The 20,286-nt window shown below is 36.5% G+C and overlaps 1 protein-coding gene across 50 annotated transcripts in view; it reads left to right on the top strand.

Moving 5' to 3' along the window:
* The window catches only part of ANK2 (ankyrin 2), a 662,258-nt gene that overhangs the window by 421,703 nt on the left and 220,269 nt on the right, over window positions 1-20,286 (top strand). For 11 of the 50 annotated variants that reach the window (XM_032859353.1, XM_032859536.1, XM_032859348.1 and 8 more), the window contains exon 1: window positions 15,245-15,752. The exons of 12 other annotated variants lie outside the window; for them this stretch is intronic. In XM_032859353.1, coding sequence (XP_032715244.1) covers window positions 15,618-15,752 — 135 coding nt within the window. In that variant the 5' untranslated portion in view covers window positions 15,245-15,617. Of the gene's footprint in view, window positions 1-15,242; window positions 15,753-20,286 lie in introns of those variants that run through there. 27 more of the 50 variants (XM_032859499.1, XM_032859525.1, XM_032859517.1 and 24 more) reach the window with 6 other exon arrangements.

Genomic DNA, 20,286 nt, shown 5'->3' with positions numbered 1-20,286 from the left:
CTAGGTTTCCTACTCTTTTATGTGGGAGAAGGAGAAAAAGGATCAGTATAAACTCATTGCTTTTAATATTTAATTTTAATTTAATTTAATTTTTAATATTTTTTAAATTAAAAATTATTATTTTCAATTATTAGATTTAAATTATTTAATTTATATATACATATATATGTGTATACATAAAAGGGAATTGTTTATAGAAGTGTGTTGTGTCTATCTATACATATGTTTCCTAGCTCTGTCCACTGGGAGGGTCTGGCAGCAATGATGCCTCAGTAGTGATGAGCATATATCACCCAGATTTTTTCTAAATACCATTTTCCAATGGAAGGAACCAAAAACTTCCTGGGGAAATGGCCAATTCAAGAAAAGAAATGCTCAGAAAATGACAGGGCATGCTCACCTGAAGGAGCTCCCAATGACCTGCTGTAGGGAAGTTTGTGCAACAAAATAATAATGAAAATAAGGCATTATAACTGATAGAATAAAATAAATACCTATGAGTTCTTACTAACAGAAATAAAAAGTTGAATAAATGAATAGATAATTAGGGAGAAGGAAAAGTGTTTTCTTCTAGTAGAATTCCACTTAACAAATCTGGAGGAAATCATGTAAATTGTAACTAATACAAAGGTCAGCAATCTAGTCTATTTGATAGTTCAAACTATCAAGTGTTCTATTAGTGAATTGTTTTTAACTACAGAATTCAGTGAAATTTAGCTGATTGTGTCCAAGTCATCACAGAAGGAAAAATTTAAGAGACACAATAACCTTGTATAGTTTCGAATAGCTTTTGCTCTCTCTTGAACTCCCAGACACATTCAGAAAAAGAGATTGTTATATTTTTAATGATTTATTTTAAAGACAATGGAATTATAAATGCAAAACAGGATTATGTTGGGTTTTTAAAATATGTATTTCTGCAGGGTTTTGCATGATCTGCTGTTTTAGGAAATGGTACATGTAAAGAACTTCTGTATAGTATATTGAATGGTATAACCAAAATTATCAGAACAGTGTTTTGTTCGTGATAGTTTTTTTCCCCAAATATCTGAAGTTGGCCTTTATGAATCCCATGTCCACACCCTTGACATAGATGATGTTGACACTGATGCAGGGCCTTCCTAATTTTTCATTTCATTCCTGAATTCTTTTTGAGTAAAATGATTATTTGAAAGATCTTTTCTTTTAAGGGTGGAAGTGTGTTTATTTATTTGCTGGTGATATTAAATATGTAATATATCAAATTACATTGACAACTAACATTTGTTTAGCATGTTTCATCTTCCTACTGGTGTGGAAGATTTCATTCTACTTAGTGTGACTTACTTGGATAGTTGTCTTACTTCTTTGCTTCTTTTTTGTAACTAAGACACACCAGGAACCTTTACGGGAACCGGTGTAATATCCTGCTTCTGCTGCAGTGGGCATAACGTATGACCGAGTTATCCTTTTCACTTTGGCCAATGAGAATTAACTTTCTCTATTTACCATACTGGATTCTCTAATAATCTTCATGAGCAGGCAGCTGCTCTCCATCTACAGATAATATTCTCACAACTAATGAATCACTCCCTGGTCTCTCCAAAAAGGGCCCTTCATTTCTCATTTTAATTAACTTTGCTACTGGATGGCCAAACTCAATAAAATTTTTCCTTCTGTTTTGTCTGCCTTTAGTAATTCACTTGCCTTTCTTAATCTAGCTTGGTAAAATATTTAGATATGTAATGTTGGTTCCCTTTTGACATAAGTTCTTAGTTATAATCAAGTGCATAATGATATTATAAATTGAGCATGTATTTTAAGGTCTATAGAGTACTTGACTACTGATCGGAGACCACACAAGTACTCCTGTTAACATCACACACGTGTTCTCTTTGTAAATGAGAATCTTTGTATGATATCTTTGTATGATATCGTGATACCTAAATGTGTTTACCTAGGGGAACTTTAGGTTCTTTTTCTAAGCCCATGCCCTTTGCTGTTGGAATAAACAAGATGAGAACAATATCCTGCCTAGGACAGCCTAACGCCCTGGTGTTACGGTATTTAACCAGCTTGCTGGGCCCATAATGATTACTGATTTTCTTCCTGTATCATGTCACATTGCCTTAGAACAGTAAATGCCCAGCTGATTCTAAACATTAAATTACTCTTTTTGTGACCTAAACTCCACTTTGTCATAGGTTAGTCTTATGAATCAAACCTAGACAGAGAAGTTTATTTGGGTATGTTGTAGATTGTACCAAACAAACCCTTGTTATAGAATGACACATAACCAGAGCTCTTAACGTTTTGTGATCAACTCTTCTCAAGTGCATATATTAACAAGGAAATTCAAGACATTACAAAAGAGGGGACAGAAGAATTTTCTGGAGAAATATCTTTTGTATCTTTCTTTGTACCAGTGATATTTAAATGTTAGTTCACTGTGTTTGCATCTAAAAGTCATACTAATGTTTAAGAACTACAAAAACTCTTTAATTAATAGTTTTGTAAACTATTAATTTAACTATTTGCAATACAAGTTTTCTCACCTTTGTAGGACTTGAAACATGAGTCTGGAGTACATGAAGTCTATTACATCAGGCCAGCAACATCCTCTGCTAACTCCTATTTGCAGTGTTTCTCCCCCAAGCCTTGATTCTTGTTTACACTCTGTACATATTAATGACAAGTTCCGCTGCCCTAAAGCAGGGTTAAACTCCCTTGTTTAACTTTTCTTGTTCTCTTCCTGCTCTGTTTTTGATGAATGTCACTCAAGCTCCTGTGATGAGGTGTCTGCGTACTAGTGACTCAGGTATACAGGTTATCCAGATGTAGGTTACATCTGACTGGCTGACATCTAGATTCCATTTCTTCTAAGATGGATCAGTGCTCCATTGATTGGTAAAAAGGTTTGAAGGGTCCCTCCTCTGATATGTGTAGGTTTCCTCCATTTGAAAGCTGCTAAAAGGCATGTCCATTGTTGTAATGCAAAAGGAGTAAAAAGCAAGGCCTTAAAGTGTGATGCTCTTTTGGACTTTAAAGACCAGTCACATGATTGTGTCATGTCAGAGTATTTTATAGATTTTCAAGTGGAGAGAAACCTGTAGAACAGAATACCAAAGACACACTTCTGTTCCAACAAGCAGTATATTGTAACCAAGTTTAAAACCTAACATTCCTGCACACCAAAGCATAGTAGAGTTAAAAGGGATCTTTGTGATTCCACATATGCTAAAAGAAACAGTGTTTCTCTGTGTGAAACCACATGGATTTTCCTGAATGACTCAGGGATAAAAACACATCCGGGCAAGATATGACAGTGAAATGTATAGACAAAAGCTTTAAGGGTTCAAAGGCTTTTTCTTTTTTTTCTTTCTCTTTCCTCTTTGAGCTCAATTATCATTTCATGCCACTGAGTAAATAGGTCAAGAATTTGACCTAATAGAATAGTAAAGTTGACTAGGAAAATGCCTCTACCATATAAAAGAAAGAAATAGAATACTATTCTGAGATGTCACAGCAATCAGACCAGAAACTCTAATACAACTTCCTTAGAGGGTTGTTTGTTGTTATTGTTGTTTTTCTAATGAGCTCATTTTCCAAAGTAGGTTCTTATTTGAGAAAACCAATATTTGCAGTTCTGTTCTTAAAGTGATGTGTATGTATATGCATGCATGCATGTATATACATATATATCTGTATTTCTCAAAATTTTATTTTTATATGTGTTTTAATATTTCTCTCTTTACTTTTTGTCTTCTGAATTTCCAATGTATTGAAATTATGGTGTTGCTGTTTTACTATAGTATGTACTTCAGGGAATGATCATTTTAATAAGATTTGACAAAGGGATGGGTCCTTTTCATAAGTATGTGAAATTGAAAACAAATTTTGTAAGTTAAAAAGTATTGAAATTTAAAGTATATTGAATCCTTCCACAGAGCACCATTGTACTTTGCAGCTATAACCTGAGGTATGGTGGTACAGTTTCCACCAGACACAGCCCATGAGGGCATTTGGGATATGGCTTTAGAACAGATCTAGCTGCAGACACTGGATCCCACAGAGTATACCAGGCATAGGATCACATACCACTAAGATACACAGAAATATTTCCAACCTCTCAAGAAAAAAAGCAAAGAGGATAGGGGGAGCCTCAGAAGAGTCATAATGTGGTTTACATGGGGACAAGGTCTCTACTAATGAGATTATAGGAAGACAGGATGATTAGAATTATCAAGTGCTCAAACCGTCTGTACTACCTGTATCTCTGACAATCAAAATATTATCAAAGGAGATGTCTAAGTCCTAGATCTTCAGCAGGAATATGTAAGAGTGGGGGACAGGTGAAGTAGGTCTTGCAGACCCAAAATTCAGATGGCTAATGTGAAGTTAGTTTATCAAACAGCAAATGGAAGTAGTTCTAGAATTTCCTGAAAGTTGTTTTTTTCACTGGACCACAGAGAAAACCCAAGGTCATAAATACATAGGGAACTAGAAAAGGAAGACTACGCGGTACCATTGGCTACAGACACAAAAAGGTAGTTAGCACAGAAAGGTCTTTAAATGTCATTTCCCCTCTGCTGAACAATGAGGTCAGGGGGTCTGTATGATGCCTTTGTAACACAGAAAGATCCAACTCTCCTCATCTTAATGTGGTATAATAATAAACTGAGATATATTGGGTTATAAAACAAAGCAGCAAAAATTGAATATTACCGAAATAGAAATAAAATATTTCAGTAAAACTGATATTTTAAAATGTCAGTGGTTAATGGAAGCTACATTTACTCTTATTGATGATTCTTTTTTAAGGAAGAATTTAGCATAAAGTCAGATTGTCATGACATCCTTCTTGATCAAATACAACGTGACCTATGTGTTTAATAAAATTTGATAAAATTTGAATATAACTTTGCCATATGGTCTAATGAGTTATCAAAATGTGAAGTCATAAGTAAATGATATTTCCATAGGGATTTAGACCCTGAAAATTCTCATTTTAAACATTGGAATGTCATTAAAAAAAGAAGGCAAGATTTTGAATTTTTATGGTGCTCTCTTCTTCAAGATGTGTCTTTACTGCAGTTAACATATATCTGAATTACTGATGTCTACTAGTGCCAAAGAGTGAGAGTTCTGCCTGAACACTTTAACTGGTTGTTTATCGTGAAGAAAAGCAGGAAATGCATGTCTTTTCTATGACTGCTTGCTATAGGCTGATAACTGTGAGGTATTTTTGTGTTTACGAATTTGCTATGTTATTGGTAGTTGTCTACCAAAGGTTAGTGTTTGCGTTGAAAGTAAAACATGTTAGAAGTAAAGGAATATATGAAGAAATTAAGAAAAACAGTGGAGAGAAGGAGAAAGAATTGAGCATCATAGATAAAAAGCAATGTCGGAGAAGGTCATGGTCAAAAGGAAGTGAGGTCTGTGAAGAGGGTTAAATGTGACAATAAGGGCAGAGATCTATGGGAGGCCCATCATCATCAATAAAAATGGCAACCAATCATGAAAGAACACAGAGCAGCTCTACAGATGGAAAGAATGGAATGAAAAGAGGTTTCCACCACACATAATACCTTAGAGGCCACAGAGTAACATTAATACCTTAGAGGCCAAGCCAAGAGTATCAGCGTGTGTGTGTTTGTGTGTGTGTCTGTATGTGTGTGCATAGACAGTGATTGTAAGAGAATCTATTTGTACCTCTAGAGAACAATTGGGACAGTTCTCTGGCCTTAGCAGTGATTACTCTCCGTAGGTTTTAGACATGGCTGAAATATGGACAATATCCACTATTGTGATCAATAGTCTTATCCTAACTTAATAAACTATCTTTTGGTATATGGCCACTGTAGCTCTTGTGGCCATTTGCAATAATGTGATAATGAGTAAGTTTGGTGCCTAGTCCCCTTCATGATGAAATCAAACATCTGAAAACATAATCTAACGAGAGCTGACAGAATAGTAATATGAACAAACAAAGGAGCATTTACTGGTAATTGAATAGATTGCTGCAGATTGCCATTCCAGAGATTTATTGAAGAATTTATGTTTACATCAGAAATACTGCCCATTTGCCTCTTTTTATTTAAATGACGTGTTCTGGCCTGGCGTCGAGCACTGAATAAATATTTACGGGATGAATGAAACAAATGTTTGTGAAAAACAATCATTTTGAATGTGTCAAGAAAGATTTTTTATCATTTGTCCAGTAATCAATTATGAGTGTCTGCTGTATTAGAGGCTCTGTCAGAAGTACTAGGAACAAACAGACAAATAAAATATAATATCTGTCCACCATGAGCTCATAGTCTAGTGAAGAAGACAAGCATGTACAAAGATGATTACAGTTCAGGGTAGCAATCACTGTGATCACTCTATGTTTACAACTGGCTCTTCATCTTGTTGACCAGGAAAGGTTCCAAGAGAAGTCTTGTAAATATAGAGGGAAGGAGGGAGGTGATTTAGAGGAAGGTTTAGTTGTTAATAAAAGTCCAGAAGAAAATATAAAAGGCAAAGATGAGATGGGTGAGGAGGACCAGGTCATATAGGACTCTGTATAGCACATAGAAGGTTTTGCCTTTTATCATGGAGATTATGGGAGGCATCCTGAATAGATGTGAGCTTTGGGAAACTCACTCGGATTATTGTGTGGGGGAATGGATTGGAATAGAGTGAGGCTAGAAGCAGGAAACTATTTAGGAGACAGTTAACGGTAATTTAGCCAGGAAATTATGAGCTCCTGACCTAAAATGGTGGCTAACGGATGGAAAAATAGCAGAGTCTTTAAGCCTTGATGTATAGGAAAGGGAATGTCAAAAACATCAGTATTTCCAGCTTGAGCAGCAAAGAATATAGGGGTGCTAGTCGGTTGAGCCAGACAAGGCAGGGCCCGGAGCAAGTTTGAGGAAAACACATTGGTGTGTGGGAGAGATTCTTCATTGACCTAGGAAAGCCCTGAGAACATTTAAATACTAGCTCTTAAGAACTGGAAAAAGGAAAAACATATTTATTGAAAATATTTTTAATAACTGTTCTTAAGGAAAAAGCCCTTCTTAAGTTTTAGAGATAGATCTGCATTTTCTTATCATATTTACAATCTTTCCTTCCCTCCTCCCTTCTTCCTTCTTTTTTTCTTATCTTCCTGTAGAGAAGATAAATCATATGCCTACCTCATAGCATGATTTATAAACATATGATTCTAAAGATTTAACATATACAAACATCAGCATAAGAGTCTATTTACTGTAGCTCATTATTACACACATTGGAATACTAAAGTTAAAAGTGGCAGCTGGCAGAGCTCGGCCAGGAATTCATTCTTTACAACATATGGCCAATAACATTGTAGTTCAGAGGACATAAGACCACAATAACACAGTTTTAGAAGACTTGAGTTAATGATATTGATTTTATAATATTTTTATTTTTGTATTCACAGGGTTTTGATTGCCTGTAAAATTATTCTGCCTTCCAAAAAAAGTAGGACATAATTTAAAAACTTTACCAAAAAATTTCCTATTATTCAGGGGAACAAATGATATACAATCAGGATACTTATTCTAGCATGAATAATAGGTAAAGGATTATAAACAATTATTTATACTTTAAGATGTGTAGAATAATTTGCTTTAGAGAAATCTTGAAATAGAACCTAAATAAAATGTCAGTTGAACAGTGAAATTCAGATTATTTTTGGTGCTCTAAGTTTTCTCAGCCTTTGAAACAAATTGAATTTAGTCTATCATTCTGTAATTATAGTTAATTTAGTTCTTGATTAAATGCACTCTCAACATGTAGTTTTTTTTTTTAAACCCTAATAGTACCATATTTTATAATCACAGAAACTTCTTGGTTTAATGTTTTACTGTAGTACAAGGAAATCAGTTACCATCCTCATAAGTCAGGTTTAATTGGTAATTTTGACAAATGCTTATATCTGCTCCGGTTTGAACTAGTATTAGAAATTTAGTTTGAAATTGAATTTACTCTTAATTGATAAAAGCCTGGCTATAGCCTGACAGTGTATTTAATTTTATATATTTTTTTAAAAGATTTTATTTCTTTGAGAGAAAGAGAGTGCTGGTATGCGCTGTGTGTGTTGGGGGTGGGGCGTGGGAAGACGGGGAGGGAGTGGAAGAGGAAGGGAGAGGGAAAGAGCATCAAGCAGACCCCATACCGAGCCTGGAGCCTGACATGGGGATGGATCTCACGACTCTGGGATAATGACCTGAGCCAAAACCAAGAGCTGCCGCTTAAAACTGAGGCACCCAGGTGCCCCAGCCTAGCAGTGTATTTTCTTTTATTTTTTATTTTTTTAAAAGATTTTATTTATTTATTTGACAGACAGAGATCACAAGTAGGCAGAGGGGCAGACAGAGAGAGAGGGGGAAGCAGACACCCTGCTGAGCAGAGAGCCCGATGCGGGGCTCGATCCCAGGACCCTGAGATCATTACCTGAGCCAAAGGCAGAGGCTTAACCCACTGAGCCACCCAGGCGCCCCATAGCAGTGTATTTTAAATGTCTGTGTTTCCTGTTGCATTTCAAGTGGGGCGTATACGTGTGTGTGTATTGTGTGTGCATGTGTACATGTGCATTTATTTTGTTGGGAAGTTATTATTACAAAATAGTCTAAGACCAATAGATTAAAATATTTGAGTATATGATTCCATTGAACTGGGCTCTGTTTTAAATTGAAGACCTTTTTTCAGTAATGACAAATGTATCAAAACATTTAAGCCTTCATGTTGTATTTAATAACCCAAAAAGTTTTTGAAAAGTCGCTATTTTTCTAGAACCTCTAGGGTAAATGTACAAAAGGTGACTATAAATATATGAAACTTAATGCCTGGGAACCATCAAAGGGAAACTGTCCGTATACAAAGTGAACTGAGACTTGAGAAGTATGGAAAGGGTAAATGAATTTTTATTTGCTGATCTCAGTCATGGATAATTTATTTGAACATAGCGGTGGAGTTTCCTATATACTTAAGACATTATTTGGAGAAGTTGATTATAAATTCTCATGGGGACCGCACTCCTATTTATCTTGTCCTAATGATCAAGCATGGTGTCTAACTAACACGGCATGTGAGAGACCATTTTGATAGATCGGTCTAGACCACTGTGGCATGCATCATGTAGAGCATAACTGGTCAGCTTGTTGTGAAGAGTTAGGTCCTCTCAGCACGTTGTTCCTTTGGGCACTAGACTTTACCCCATGAAGTGATCACCAGTTGTGCTGTGCACTGTTCATTCATCTTAAAATCCCCTTAACAGAATCCTTTCCAGATTACCCCTATCCACTCTCCCTCCGTTACAGATGGAAACTTCCAGGAAATGATAGTAAACTAAAATACTGACTTACATTTCAGAAAGTAACTGTTAAAGTCAGATTGCAGTGGAGACCCTGCTCTGCTTTTTTATTTTCATCCTTCACTTTTTCTACAAAGAAGCCTTTTGGGGAGCCCCTGCTGTAGTAGTTAACCATTTTCTGAGTGGTATGTGGATACACATTTTTTTTTTTCCCAGAAAAAGTAGGAGCACACAATGGCTAAATTGTTTTCTTCATGTTGTGTTTCAAAATGCCGTCCAATATGACTGCATTGAACAAGTCACACGGCCCTCTATGCTTGCTCTGGACACCCTCCACGTCTTGCCTCATAGTGTCTTTTATGTCAGTTAACGACATTTATGGAGTGCCTGCTTTATGCCGGGCATTGTGTCGAGTAGCTTTAAGAAAACTTCTCACTGTTTATTAAAGAATGTCCTCCTTTATATACTAAGAGTCAAGAGGCAGCAGCCTGGAATGAAAATAATAGCTGGGAGGAATGTAAAATTAAATTGGTTAATTGATGTTTGTGGGCACATAAATAGCTTGGCGATATTCATTTTGATTAATTTGTGGACAGCATACACAGTCAAACTTGTTTCTACTGACCTCAATTAGAAAAGTGATGCCACGTGTTAATATAGAGAATCTGTGGTAGATCTATAAATTATGCAACGGCTTTTCTGATTGATCAGTTATATAACAGATACAACGGGTAAAAATCATTACATGTTTAACTTTTAGCTAAAGAAATGTTATTGAATGTGTCCAAACACAGGAGAAAATAATGTGCTGTCTCTGTTGCTGCACAGAATGTTCCAGTTTTTTTTCCACAGGTCAGTGATTCCCAAAGTGAGAAGAATTTGTCCCTGGTTTCCCGTGAATGGGCTTGGAGAATTCTGCACACAATAGGAGTAGTGAAATGTTAGTTTAATCAGATAAATATATTTGACCAAAACAATCAGTTTTGAATTATGGCTAGCGTGGTTTGAAAAAAAGAAAAAGAAAAAGCTGGTAGTGGGGGAGTGTGAGGGGAGGTGGGTTATAATCTAAACAGTTTTCTAAGTTCAGCAAAGGCCACACCTATCTTACATGTTAATGATCTGCCAAATACGAAGTGGTAACACTATCATATTAGGATAGTTGATGCTGTAGTGATAGTTTAGATTAAGAGAGTGGACTTGGCTTTTTTCATTTGTGTGATATATATCCTTGAATAACCCTTACAACTTGCAAGAGAGAAAAAGAATTAAATTCCATAGTTCTGAGTGAAACATTCTTTTGGATTTTCCTCTTTAGAGACTCTAGGCAAAGTATGTTCTTCAATATTTTTTTTTTAAGAATTTATTTATTTTTGGGATGCCTGGGTGGCTCAGTTGGTTAAACAGCTGCCTTCAGCTCAGGTCATGATCCCAGCGTCCTGGGATCGAGTCCCACATCGGGCTCCTTGCTCAGCAGGGAGCCTGCTTCTCCCTCTGCCTCTGCTTGCCATTCTGTCTGCCTGTGCTCGCTCTCTCTCCCTCTCTCTCTCTGATAAATAAATAAAAATCTAAAAAAAAAAAAAGAATTTACTTTTTTTTTTTGACAGAGAGAGAGAGCATAAGCAGAGGGAACAGCAGAGGGAGAGGGAGAAGCAGGCCCTCCCGCTGAGCAGGGAGCCCAACTCAGGGCTCGATCCCAGGACCCTGGGATCATGACCTGAGCCCGAAGGCAGACACCTGACTGAATGTTCTTCAATATTTTTAATATAACAGCACTTGCCCTTTAAGGACAAGTAAATTGAAATCTATGAGGGAGACTAAAATCTCTTCTATTTTATGCAGTTGATTTGCAAAAACTTGTCCTACAAAATCCTATAAAGCTGTCCTGTAACATCAGGTTCAGAGAATGAGACCAATTCCCGATGTAAGTTGTTTTATAGTTGTGAGATGCAGAAAACTGGCAGGGTGAGCTTTCCAAAATGTTTCTAGTTTTCCAGTAGGGCTAATATTCAGGAAAGGTGAAGCAGGAGCATAAGGGTCCTCACCTTGAAAAAGAGCTCCTAGACACCGACAGTTTGCCATATTTCACACAATGCTCCTTTCATCTTCCCTTGTGTGTGTCCCATGGAAATGTCACTGAACTCAGTCAGCTAAGAGAACCAGGGATCCGTGATGCAAGATATTGAGTTGTTCTTTTCTTTTCTTCTTCTTTTTTTTTTTTTCTCATGCTAGCTAACCAAATAGGTGGTCAGCTTCAACTACCTCCTATTAAGTATATAGTATATGTTCAAATGTAAACTAGTGTTTTTGTGTGGAAGTAAAGAACTTCAGAGCTGGAAGGGATCTAGCAGTTATCTAGTCTGACCCCCTCTTTTCAAAAAGAGAAAATTAAAGCCCAGATTTGATAAAGGTTACACAAATCCATGCAGGTAAATGAGTGGTAGAACCCAAATTGGGGATTAGTTATTCCTAGTTCAGAGGTCTTTTCATTCCTCTGTAGGAGCTGTGAAATTTAGACTCTTTAGGTTAAAGTAGAGAACTGATGCAGTTAGTTCTTCTCTAAGGAGTTAGTTTTCTGATGATTCCATAATCTTTTCTTCTTATTTAAAAGATGAAATTTAAAACTGCAGTGGATGGTTTTTAGCTTTGCTGTGTAGGGACTTCAGTAGCTACTTTCAGAAGATTACAGATGAGAGGCTGGCCTTTGTTCTCAGTCCTTAATCACTTTTCTCTTTTGATGGATTTGAACCACAGCAATTCTGATGAAATAATAATAATAAGAGTGCCTGGAAATTTAAGAAGGATATTGCAAATATGTCACATCGTGAGGGTTTTGAATTTCACATTCTAAATCATGCACCAAAGTCAAGTATCCTGCTCGAAGTGTGGCCAAACATGCAAATATTTGCTTTCTGAGTAATTTGCCCTAATGACTTTGAAGCATTTTTGAGAAACAGTGGTGACATTGTTCTGCCCTGGCAGAAAGCGTATCCCTTGTCAAATGTCCACAGAGATCCTAACAGTCTACGGGGCCATGATTAAGGCATGAGTACTACACAGTATTTGCTAACCTTACCATCTAGTTGGCAAAATGTTAGGTATATAGGTTGTCACATCACCCAAGCTTTCGTGACAAGTCTGTCTGGCAGCTGCTTTTAGTTAACCACTAGGAAATAGAACTAGCAATATTTGTTTAAAGATTTATTTATTTATTTATTTGAGGGAGAGAATGCACACACGAGTGAGGGATAGGGCAGAGGGAGAGAATATTCAAGCAGATTCCCCACGGACCCACAGAGCCTGATGTGGGGCTAGATCTCACCACCCATGAGATCATGACCTGAGCCAAAACCAAGAGTTGGACACTCAACTGAGTGAACTACACAGGGGCCCCTAGAACTAGCAATATTTTAACCTCTGAAGCAATGCCCTCTTTTGCAAACTCCTCTCACCCTTTTTTTGGATTATGCAGAAAGCAGCATTGGCCAAGCCTGGAGTGGTCACGTATGAAGCTGTTCATTAAAAATCTGTTTTCACAGCTATGATATCTTCTAGACTGATAACTTAACTGTTTGGTCAGCAAATACGAAGTTTTAGCAATCACAGGAGCACCAGCAGTGTATAATTGCCTTTCCTTAGCCCGTACTTATTTAGACACTAAATTTTACTCACTGAAGTAGTGAGATTTTGATACTGCTCTGAGGCATATTTTGGGCAGCCCTAATGATAAAGAGCATGGGTGTTATTATATCCAGTAAGTAGGACATTTTTCTATTAGGGAAACAATGGGAAGATTTTCCTGGAATAAAGGAGAGAGGGTAGAAACCTAATTGCTAGTCGTTTAGAAAGAGTATCTTGTTGTCAACGTGTTTCTTTTTTAGTTTATGTCCTCAGTGTACTTTATAAACATTTTTTTTTCTTTTGAAATGAAGCAGTACAGATTCTTTTCTAGGAAAATAAACTCCAAATAATGTTATTATTTCTTCAAAGACTACTGAGAGTGTTTATTATGGATGTGGAAATGAAAATGAAATTAAAGATTTGTCATGTGTAAAAATGTTTAAAATTATTAAATCTGTTTCTGTGAATGTGTAAAAAGGTCAGTGTAGTGCAGTTAAATATTGATATGATCAATTGTGCTCCTATCTGTAGCTGACTTTTATTCATTTACTTAGCAAACATTTAAACTACTGTGTGTATTTTACATCTGTGAGAAGGTCAGTGAGAGACAAGCCATATTCTGTAAAAAGAGCAAATAGCTGATAGTGGTCCCAACTTTATTCAAAAAGATAGAACAAGTTAAGGGACTAACATAGGTGTAATTTAGACTTTTAGGGGAAAGTGAATTTTAAGATGAGCTTTGAAAGACACAGTGAACGGGGACTGGTGGCGAAAGGGATGCTTGGCTGCTTGGCTGAAGGAGAGGAAAATTGAAGGCATGGTGGTAGAATGGGTGATGTATTAATGAGACAGAAAGATTCCAGGAAACAATTCATGCTGTTAAAGCACGGCAAAATTATTTATTGAGCACCTACAGACATCTTTCCTTAAGCTAGAGTGGTTAATATTGCTTTTACACGTGTTAAGTACAGGGATTCAGACCTCAATTCTAGAATGAAGGAATGAGACCACAGAGAAATTTTAGGATTTGCTCGATTCTGTATGAAAAGATTGTTGAATATTAAATTTTTATGTTTTAAAAATAGTCAACTAATTCCAAAAGAGAGAAAAGAAGTATACCTCTTGGGGCGCCTGGGTGGCTCAGTGGGTTGGGCCTCTGCCTTCGGCTCAGGTCATGATCTCAGGGTCCTGGGATCGAGCCCCTCGTCGGACTCTCTGCTCAGCGGGGAGCCTGCTCCCTCCTCTCTCTCTGCCTGCCTCTCTGCCTACTTGTGATCTCTGTCTGTCATGTGTGTTTGTTTGGTTAAGGGTTTTGGACAGTGATATAGAGTGATAGGCTATTTCATGAATGCTGTTTTTATGGAATAAATAATCATAATGACAGACATTTTTAGTTAAAAGAAATGGCAAATCAGAAAGGTAAGTTTTATTCTATCAACGTGATGTGGTTAATTTCTAAATATCTTCCACATCTTGTTTTCCCCAAATGATTGCTTTCAATTCAGTAGATGTAACATTTAATACTTAATATATAGCTTGGATAGATGGTACAAAATGTTAATCTTTATCCTGCCATTGAGTAGTTTAAAATATATTTAGAAGATATGAAAAGAGAAAGCAAATATCAAATGAGGAAGGATAGGACGAATAGTAAAACACTATATAAATAAAGTTTTAGAGGAAACTTAATGGGGAGAATAAAATGTAATCAGTAATAGTCTGTAACAAAGTCTTGATGTTTATCATAATTGGCTTCATAAAAATCTCTGCATTTGCTGTGCTCCTCTCCGTGGGAAACAACTTCTTTCAAAAATCTGTAATATGATTTCAGGGATAGTATGTATGTTTTTGAAAGCCATTTTCAATTATTTTTTTATAAACATGGAGGGAACATTTCCAAAGTATTAAAAATTGAAAAGAATTATAAGTAAATCAAAATGTTTGCTCTACTGTGGCATGATCATGAATAATGGAAAACTGTAGATATGTTGTGAAATTCAGAACATCTATATCATTGTAAAACAAGCCATTTTGATGGATGTGTTTCTGATGAAGTTTAAGTGCTGAAAGGATGGCCAGTTGTTTTCTGTAAATGATCATGAAAATGATAATGTCTGTCTGCTGAGGGTATGCCTCTTAGTTTAAACAATCATGAAAATAATTTCTACCTGTTGTGCTAGTAAAGTGAGATCATTAACAGATTTGGTGTTCCATGCCACTAGAAAGACAGAGGGGGGAGGAAATCAAAGGACTCAAAGGCCTTTACCGAGTAATGCAAAAATTCTCAATGTAGAGACATTTCACACAGCAGGAACTTAAGTCCATGTGTAGAACAGGCTGCTCACATGGTGAAAAACAAAACAACACCGCCCCCTCCCCTGCTCGGTCTCAGCTCCCCCCCCTTCACTCCATTGACATGCATAGCTGGCCTGGTAGGTGTAAAAATAGACTGGCAGAGCCTGAATTGGAAATGGTCACTGAATGCAGCCTGCAGTTGCTGGGGTTTTGAGTTCTCTCTGCCACCAGCAAGCCAGCCAGCAGATGGGGAGAACTGGTGAGGGGCGTGTAGGGGAACTGAGCAGAGGAGCCAAGGGTCGTCCGGATGCATTGTCCACAGTAGCGTCTCCCTGGGAGCCCTGGACAGACCACAGAGGGCAAGCACAGGCCCAGTGACAGCAGGAACTGTAGAGCTGAGATGGGTAATGCAGCTCTCTGCCCGTCCTGTCATGCGGATAAGAGCGTAAGAGCACAAGGACACATGCAGGAATTGGATAAAACCCCAGACTACTATGGCTATAACAGCGAGGACACCAGAGAACTTGGGGTCTGGGTAAGTTCTAAGCCACACACGAGGAGGTGGGGAGGATGGTGGCATAATGTTCGACCGTGGACCTCATTGGTCCACCTCCAAACTTCCTGGAAGGAAGGCGGCAGAGTAAAACCGAGGTGATCCAACTACCCAGCTGCCTCTGGTTTGGTGGCACGCTGTTGTGTCCCCTTCGTGGGCCATGCAGTGCCCTGTGTCCGTGCCTCCGGAGTTCGGCTTTAGCTATGAACTGACATTTGGAAATAAGCGGTGATGCTGTCGTTTTCATTTGAAATTTTGTGCAAAGCCAAATATATATTTGATTGCAGAGTGACTTAGAGCAATATTGCTCCCATTTGCTTATATTCAGGCTGTCACATTCTTCGACCTATTTATATATTCATGTATAGTTCATTTTCCATTAGGTCACAGGGCATTTTTTAAGCAGATGCTAACTTGGAATCCCAGTTGCAGCCCATAAAGGCATTTTACTTCCAATATCTGACTAACTTCAGTGAAAAGGCCTTTGAATGCCACTCTAATGATGATACTGTTTTGTGCAGAGGCTTAAAAGTTGAGCAATCAAATGTCGAAGCTGGCTTTCAGATTGTAATAATTCATAATCACGATATGTTCCTAAGAATGGTTACAAAGGCCTGTTGTGATTTTTAGCTGGGAGGGCCAACAATCTCTATCTGAAATATTTTGATTTTCAAATTTGCTGGAGAGTAAAGTTTATCTTTGATCTGTCAGACCCAGGAATTTGACCTTATCGCAAGTTATTTAATTCAGAGTGAAACCATGAGAATAGGATTATGGAGGATTTCTGAGTGAAAGAGACAGAGGGGTTGTACTCCTCCTCAGGACGTGACACCTGATATTTCCGGGGGTGAGAAGAACAAGTAGGTGAGGAGTCTGAGGTGCTCTTTGGCTGTTACTTTGATCTGACAGAATCTCATAATTTCCTAGCATTGAAATTCTGTCAGACCCCAGGGAAACTGAAACAGAAACTAAGAACTTATCAGTAAAAACAACATGTAGAAGCAGTGTTTGCAGTTACCAGAAGTGAAAAGAAAGTCTGTCAGCACTGTAGTGAAAAAGAAGACAGTGTTTCCGGGATTGGGAATGGAAGTCACCACAGGCAGGAGAATAAACAGAAAGGTGGGGAGGCGGGCAGTCCCACGGGGAGGGGAGGACACCTGCCTTCACAATCACTCAGCTGAGGTTTCTCCTTCTGGGTTATGGGTTAAATTAGCCACAGCCACCAGGAGAGTCACTCTGGATCGCTAAGCAGTGCTTCTAATGCAATTTCTGAACGGAGGTGGGGAAAAAAAGTTAAACTTTTTTGGTAACTTTTTAGTGACCCAACGTTTGCTTAGTTGTAATGTATAAATATAGTCCCTAAGAAGTAACCGTCTTGTTTAAAAGGTAGTTTCTATGAATATTTTTTTTATTAATTTAGAATTTAAACCATTCTTTCAAATGTTAGTTAACAGTTCTCTCCACATTTTTAAGTTATATGAGTGTATTCCATTTTCTCACCCTTTAAACATCATTAAGAAAAATGTAATGTCTGAAAATATAGGTGCTTTAAAAATTAAATATAGGCAAACAAGTGACAACATGCTTCTGAGGTCCAAGGGCTGAAATGAGAAATTCACTCAAAACTTCAGAGTTCAGAAAACAGTTCAGTTTTCAAAGAAATAATCACCAGCAACATCATTCTTTCATTATAATCCTTCTATTTCTATTAATGTAGATACTGGCCCTGAAAAATGGGAGTTGATTTAAAAAATAAATTAAAATCTGATTTCTCTGACTTAAATAACATAATAGGCCGATCATTGAATAAACTTTTCTGTCAACGATTTTATAGATGGGAACGTATAATGCTTGCTATAACTTGGAAAGTTATGGTAGAGGTGGAAATGCACCTGTTATCTTCCTTCCCAAGTGATAGTCTACTCGAAAATTTCTCCACTTTGTGGGGCCATAATAATAATAATAATAACAACAATAATAATTCTTAATACAGAGGTTGGCTTAAGATAAATATGTGGTTTTGTCTGGTTGTAGTTTTCCAAACTTAGGAGAAACTCTATCATCTTTCTTTACTGTTAAATGGGTACTATAAGACTGAAGTCACTCCTTCCCTAATTATCTAGATAGATATTCTCCTTAGTCAATTTCCATCATTCATGCTTGTCACAATTAATGGTAAACAGTTGTTAAGAGCTTTAGAACTTATTAACTTTTATTTTTATAATATTATTTTTTGGTGAAGGAAGACAGAAACAGAGGTACTTGGCACCTTTTTCATAGAAATAAACTTAGAAATGTTTTAGATAATTTATTATGTCATTAGGCCAAATATTTCAAATTAATATATTCTCTAATTTTTTTCATAATCAGAACAAAACATATGAAAAAATATGAATTTTTGAGATACTAAAACTGCTGGGTTTTATATATATATCAATACTTCATTCTTTTCTATAAATTTTACTTAGAATTTTGAATATTCTGACATTTGTATAGATAAGTATAGCAATGAGGAATAAATCGGTTATCAGGAATTGTGTTGGAAGTCAGGAACCAAAAATAATTTCTTCTTGAACCATACTATTGTATGTCCATAATTGCAATTCCACTTATAGGTTTATGGATTTTTTACTATTTCCTTTTATAAAAAAGAAAAAAAATCAGACCAGAATAATTTCCAGATATATTACACAGCAAGCACAAAAATTGTACCAAAAAATAGAAAACTAAATATTATTTTGGCATTATGATAACTTTAAAAAATGTAGTGAAAAAGATGAACAGCTAATATTCCAAAAATTTTTAAAGTTCTATAACTGGACAAATAATATGTTTTTTTCCTAATGTATATACAAATTAATGTTTAAATTCCAGAGGACAGTTCAACTAAATTTTTCTGGAAAGAACTATAGGGAGTGAACATTATAGATGTTGCTGGCTACCTGGCCTCTGTGGCAGTGACTTCTCTGGGTCTCTGGGTCTCTGGGCAGGAACTTCTCTGTAGAGAGAAAGCAGCCGTGGACAATCGGGAAACAAATAGGTCTGGCTGTATTCACACAATTACTTAATTTTTCTATTATTCAATTGCTAACTTTTCAGTTACTAAATATTAATGTAGTCATAATTTTTTTTCATTTGTAAAGATACAAATTAAAATAATCACAAGTTACCATTCTATTAACAAAGATATAAAATGTAATAATATGAAGTTTTAGAAGATTGTGTTGAGACTGAGCAACATTCCTGAATATGCTGTAAATTTTTCTAATTATTTGAAAAGCAATTTGGAAATACATTTCAAACTAGTTACAATTTCTGGTTTTCACTTTTCTAGTGCAGCGAGGATTGTAGCAGCAGGGAGGTATTTGTGTGGAGATAAAAGTGTAGGCAAAACTCCTGGGCAGTTTCCTACCCCCAACTGCAGGTGGACTGGACTCCAGTTCATTTGTTGTAAGTATTCCCAGTGCCTGTGAGCATCCCTCCTTTCACTCAGACTTCAGGGACGTGAGAATTCTACCTCCAGAAATCTTTTTCCAAATGCACTGAGAAAATTTCTGCCTTCCTAATGAAGATGTTAGGCTCCTGAGCATATGCTAAGCGTTTCTTCTGAAATGCTGTTGCCTCTTACATTAGACCTGAAGGACTTAAAAATCTGTTATTATCACAGTTAGGTTGTTTTGTTTTTCAGTTTAAAAATTTTTGTAAATTTGAATATAATTGACACACAATGTTGTGTTAGTTTTGGGTGTACAACATAGTGATTCAATTCTGTGTTATGCTATGCTCTCCACAAGTATGCATACCATCTGTCACCATACAAAGCTATTACAGTGCCATTGACTATATTCCCTGTGTTGTACCCTTTATTCCCATTACTTTTTCATTTCACAACTGGCAACCTGTATCTCCTATTCTCCTTCACCCGTTTTTCTCATCTTCCTACCCCCCACTCCCATCTGGCAACCATCAGTTTGTTCTCTGTATTTATAGCTCTGGTTCTGTTTTTCACTTAGTCTTTTGTTCTGTTTTTTAGATTCCACATGTAAGTGAAATCATATGGCATTTGCTTTTCTTATTCTGATTTACTTCACTTAGCAGAATACTCCCTAGGTCCATCCACGTTGTTATGGATGGCAAGATCTCATCCTTTTTTATGGCTGTGTAATATTCCATTATATATATATATGTGTGTGTGTGTGTGTGTATCCCATTATATATTATATAATTATATATCTCACATCTTCTTTATTCGTTCATCTACCAATGGACCCTGGGGTTGTTTTCATATATTGGCTATTGTAAATAATGCTGTGATAAATACATGAATACCTATAACTTTTTGAATTAGTGTTTTCATTTTCTTTGGGTATTATTTTTAGTAGCTTTTTTATAACTGCTGTAAGGAAGCTTTATTCATATAGTTTTGATATTAACCCTAAGAAGAGCCAAGACTATAATGAAATCTATTCTGACAAAACATTTCAAAAAATATGAGATGATATAGAGCATGGTTATG

This window comes from Lontra canadensis, unplaced genomic scaffold (genome assembly GCF_010015895.1).
Source record: "Lontra canadensis isolate GAN:19392208 unplaced genomic scaffold, GSC_riverotter_1.0 scaffold1, whole genome shotgun sequence".
In the NCBI taxonomy this organism is placed as follows: Eukaryota; Metazoa; Chordata; class Mammalia; order Carnivora; family Mustelidae; genus Lontra; species Lontra canadensis.
This window is presented reverse-complemented; position numbering and strand designations above follow the sequence as displayed.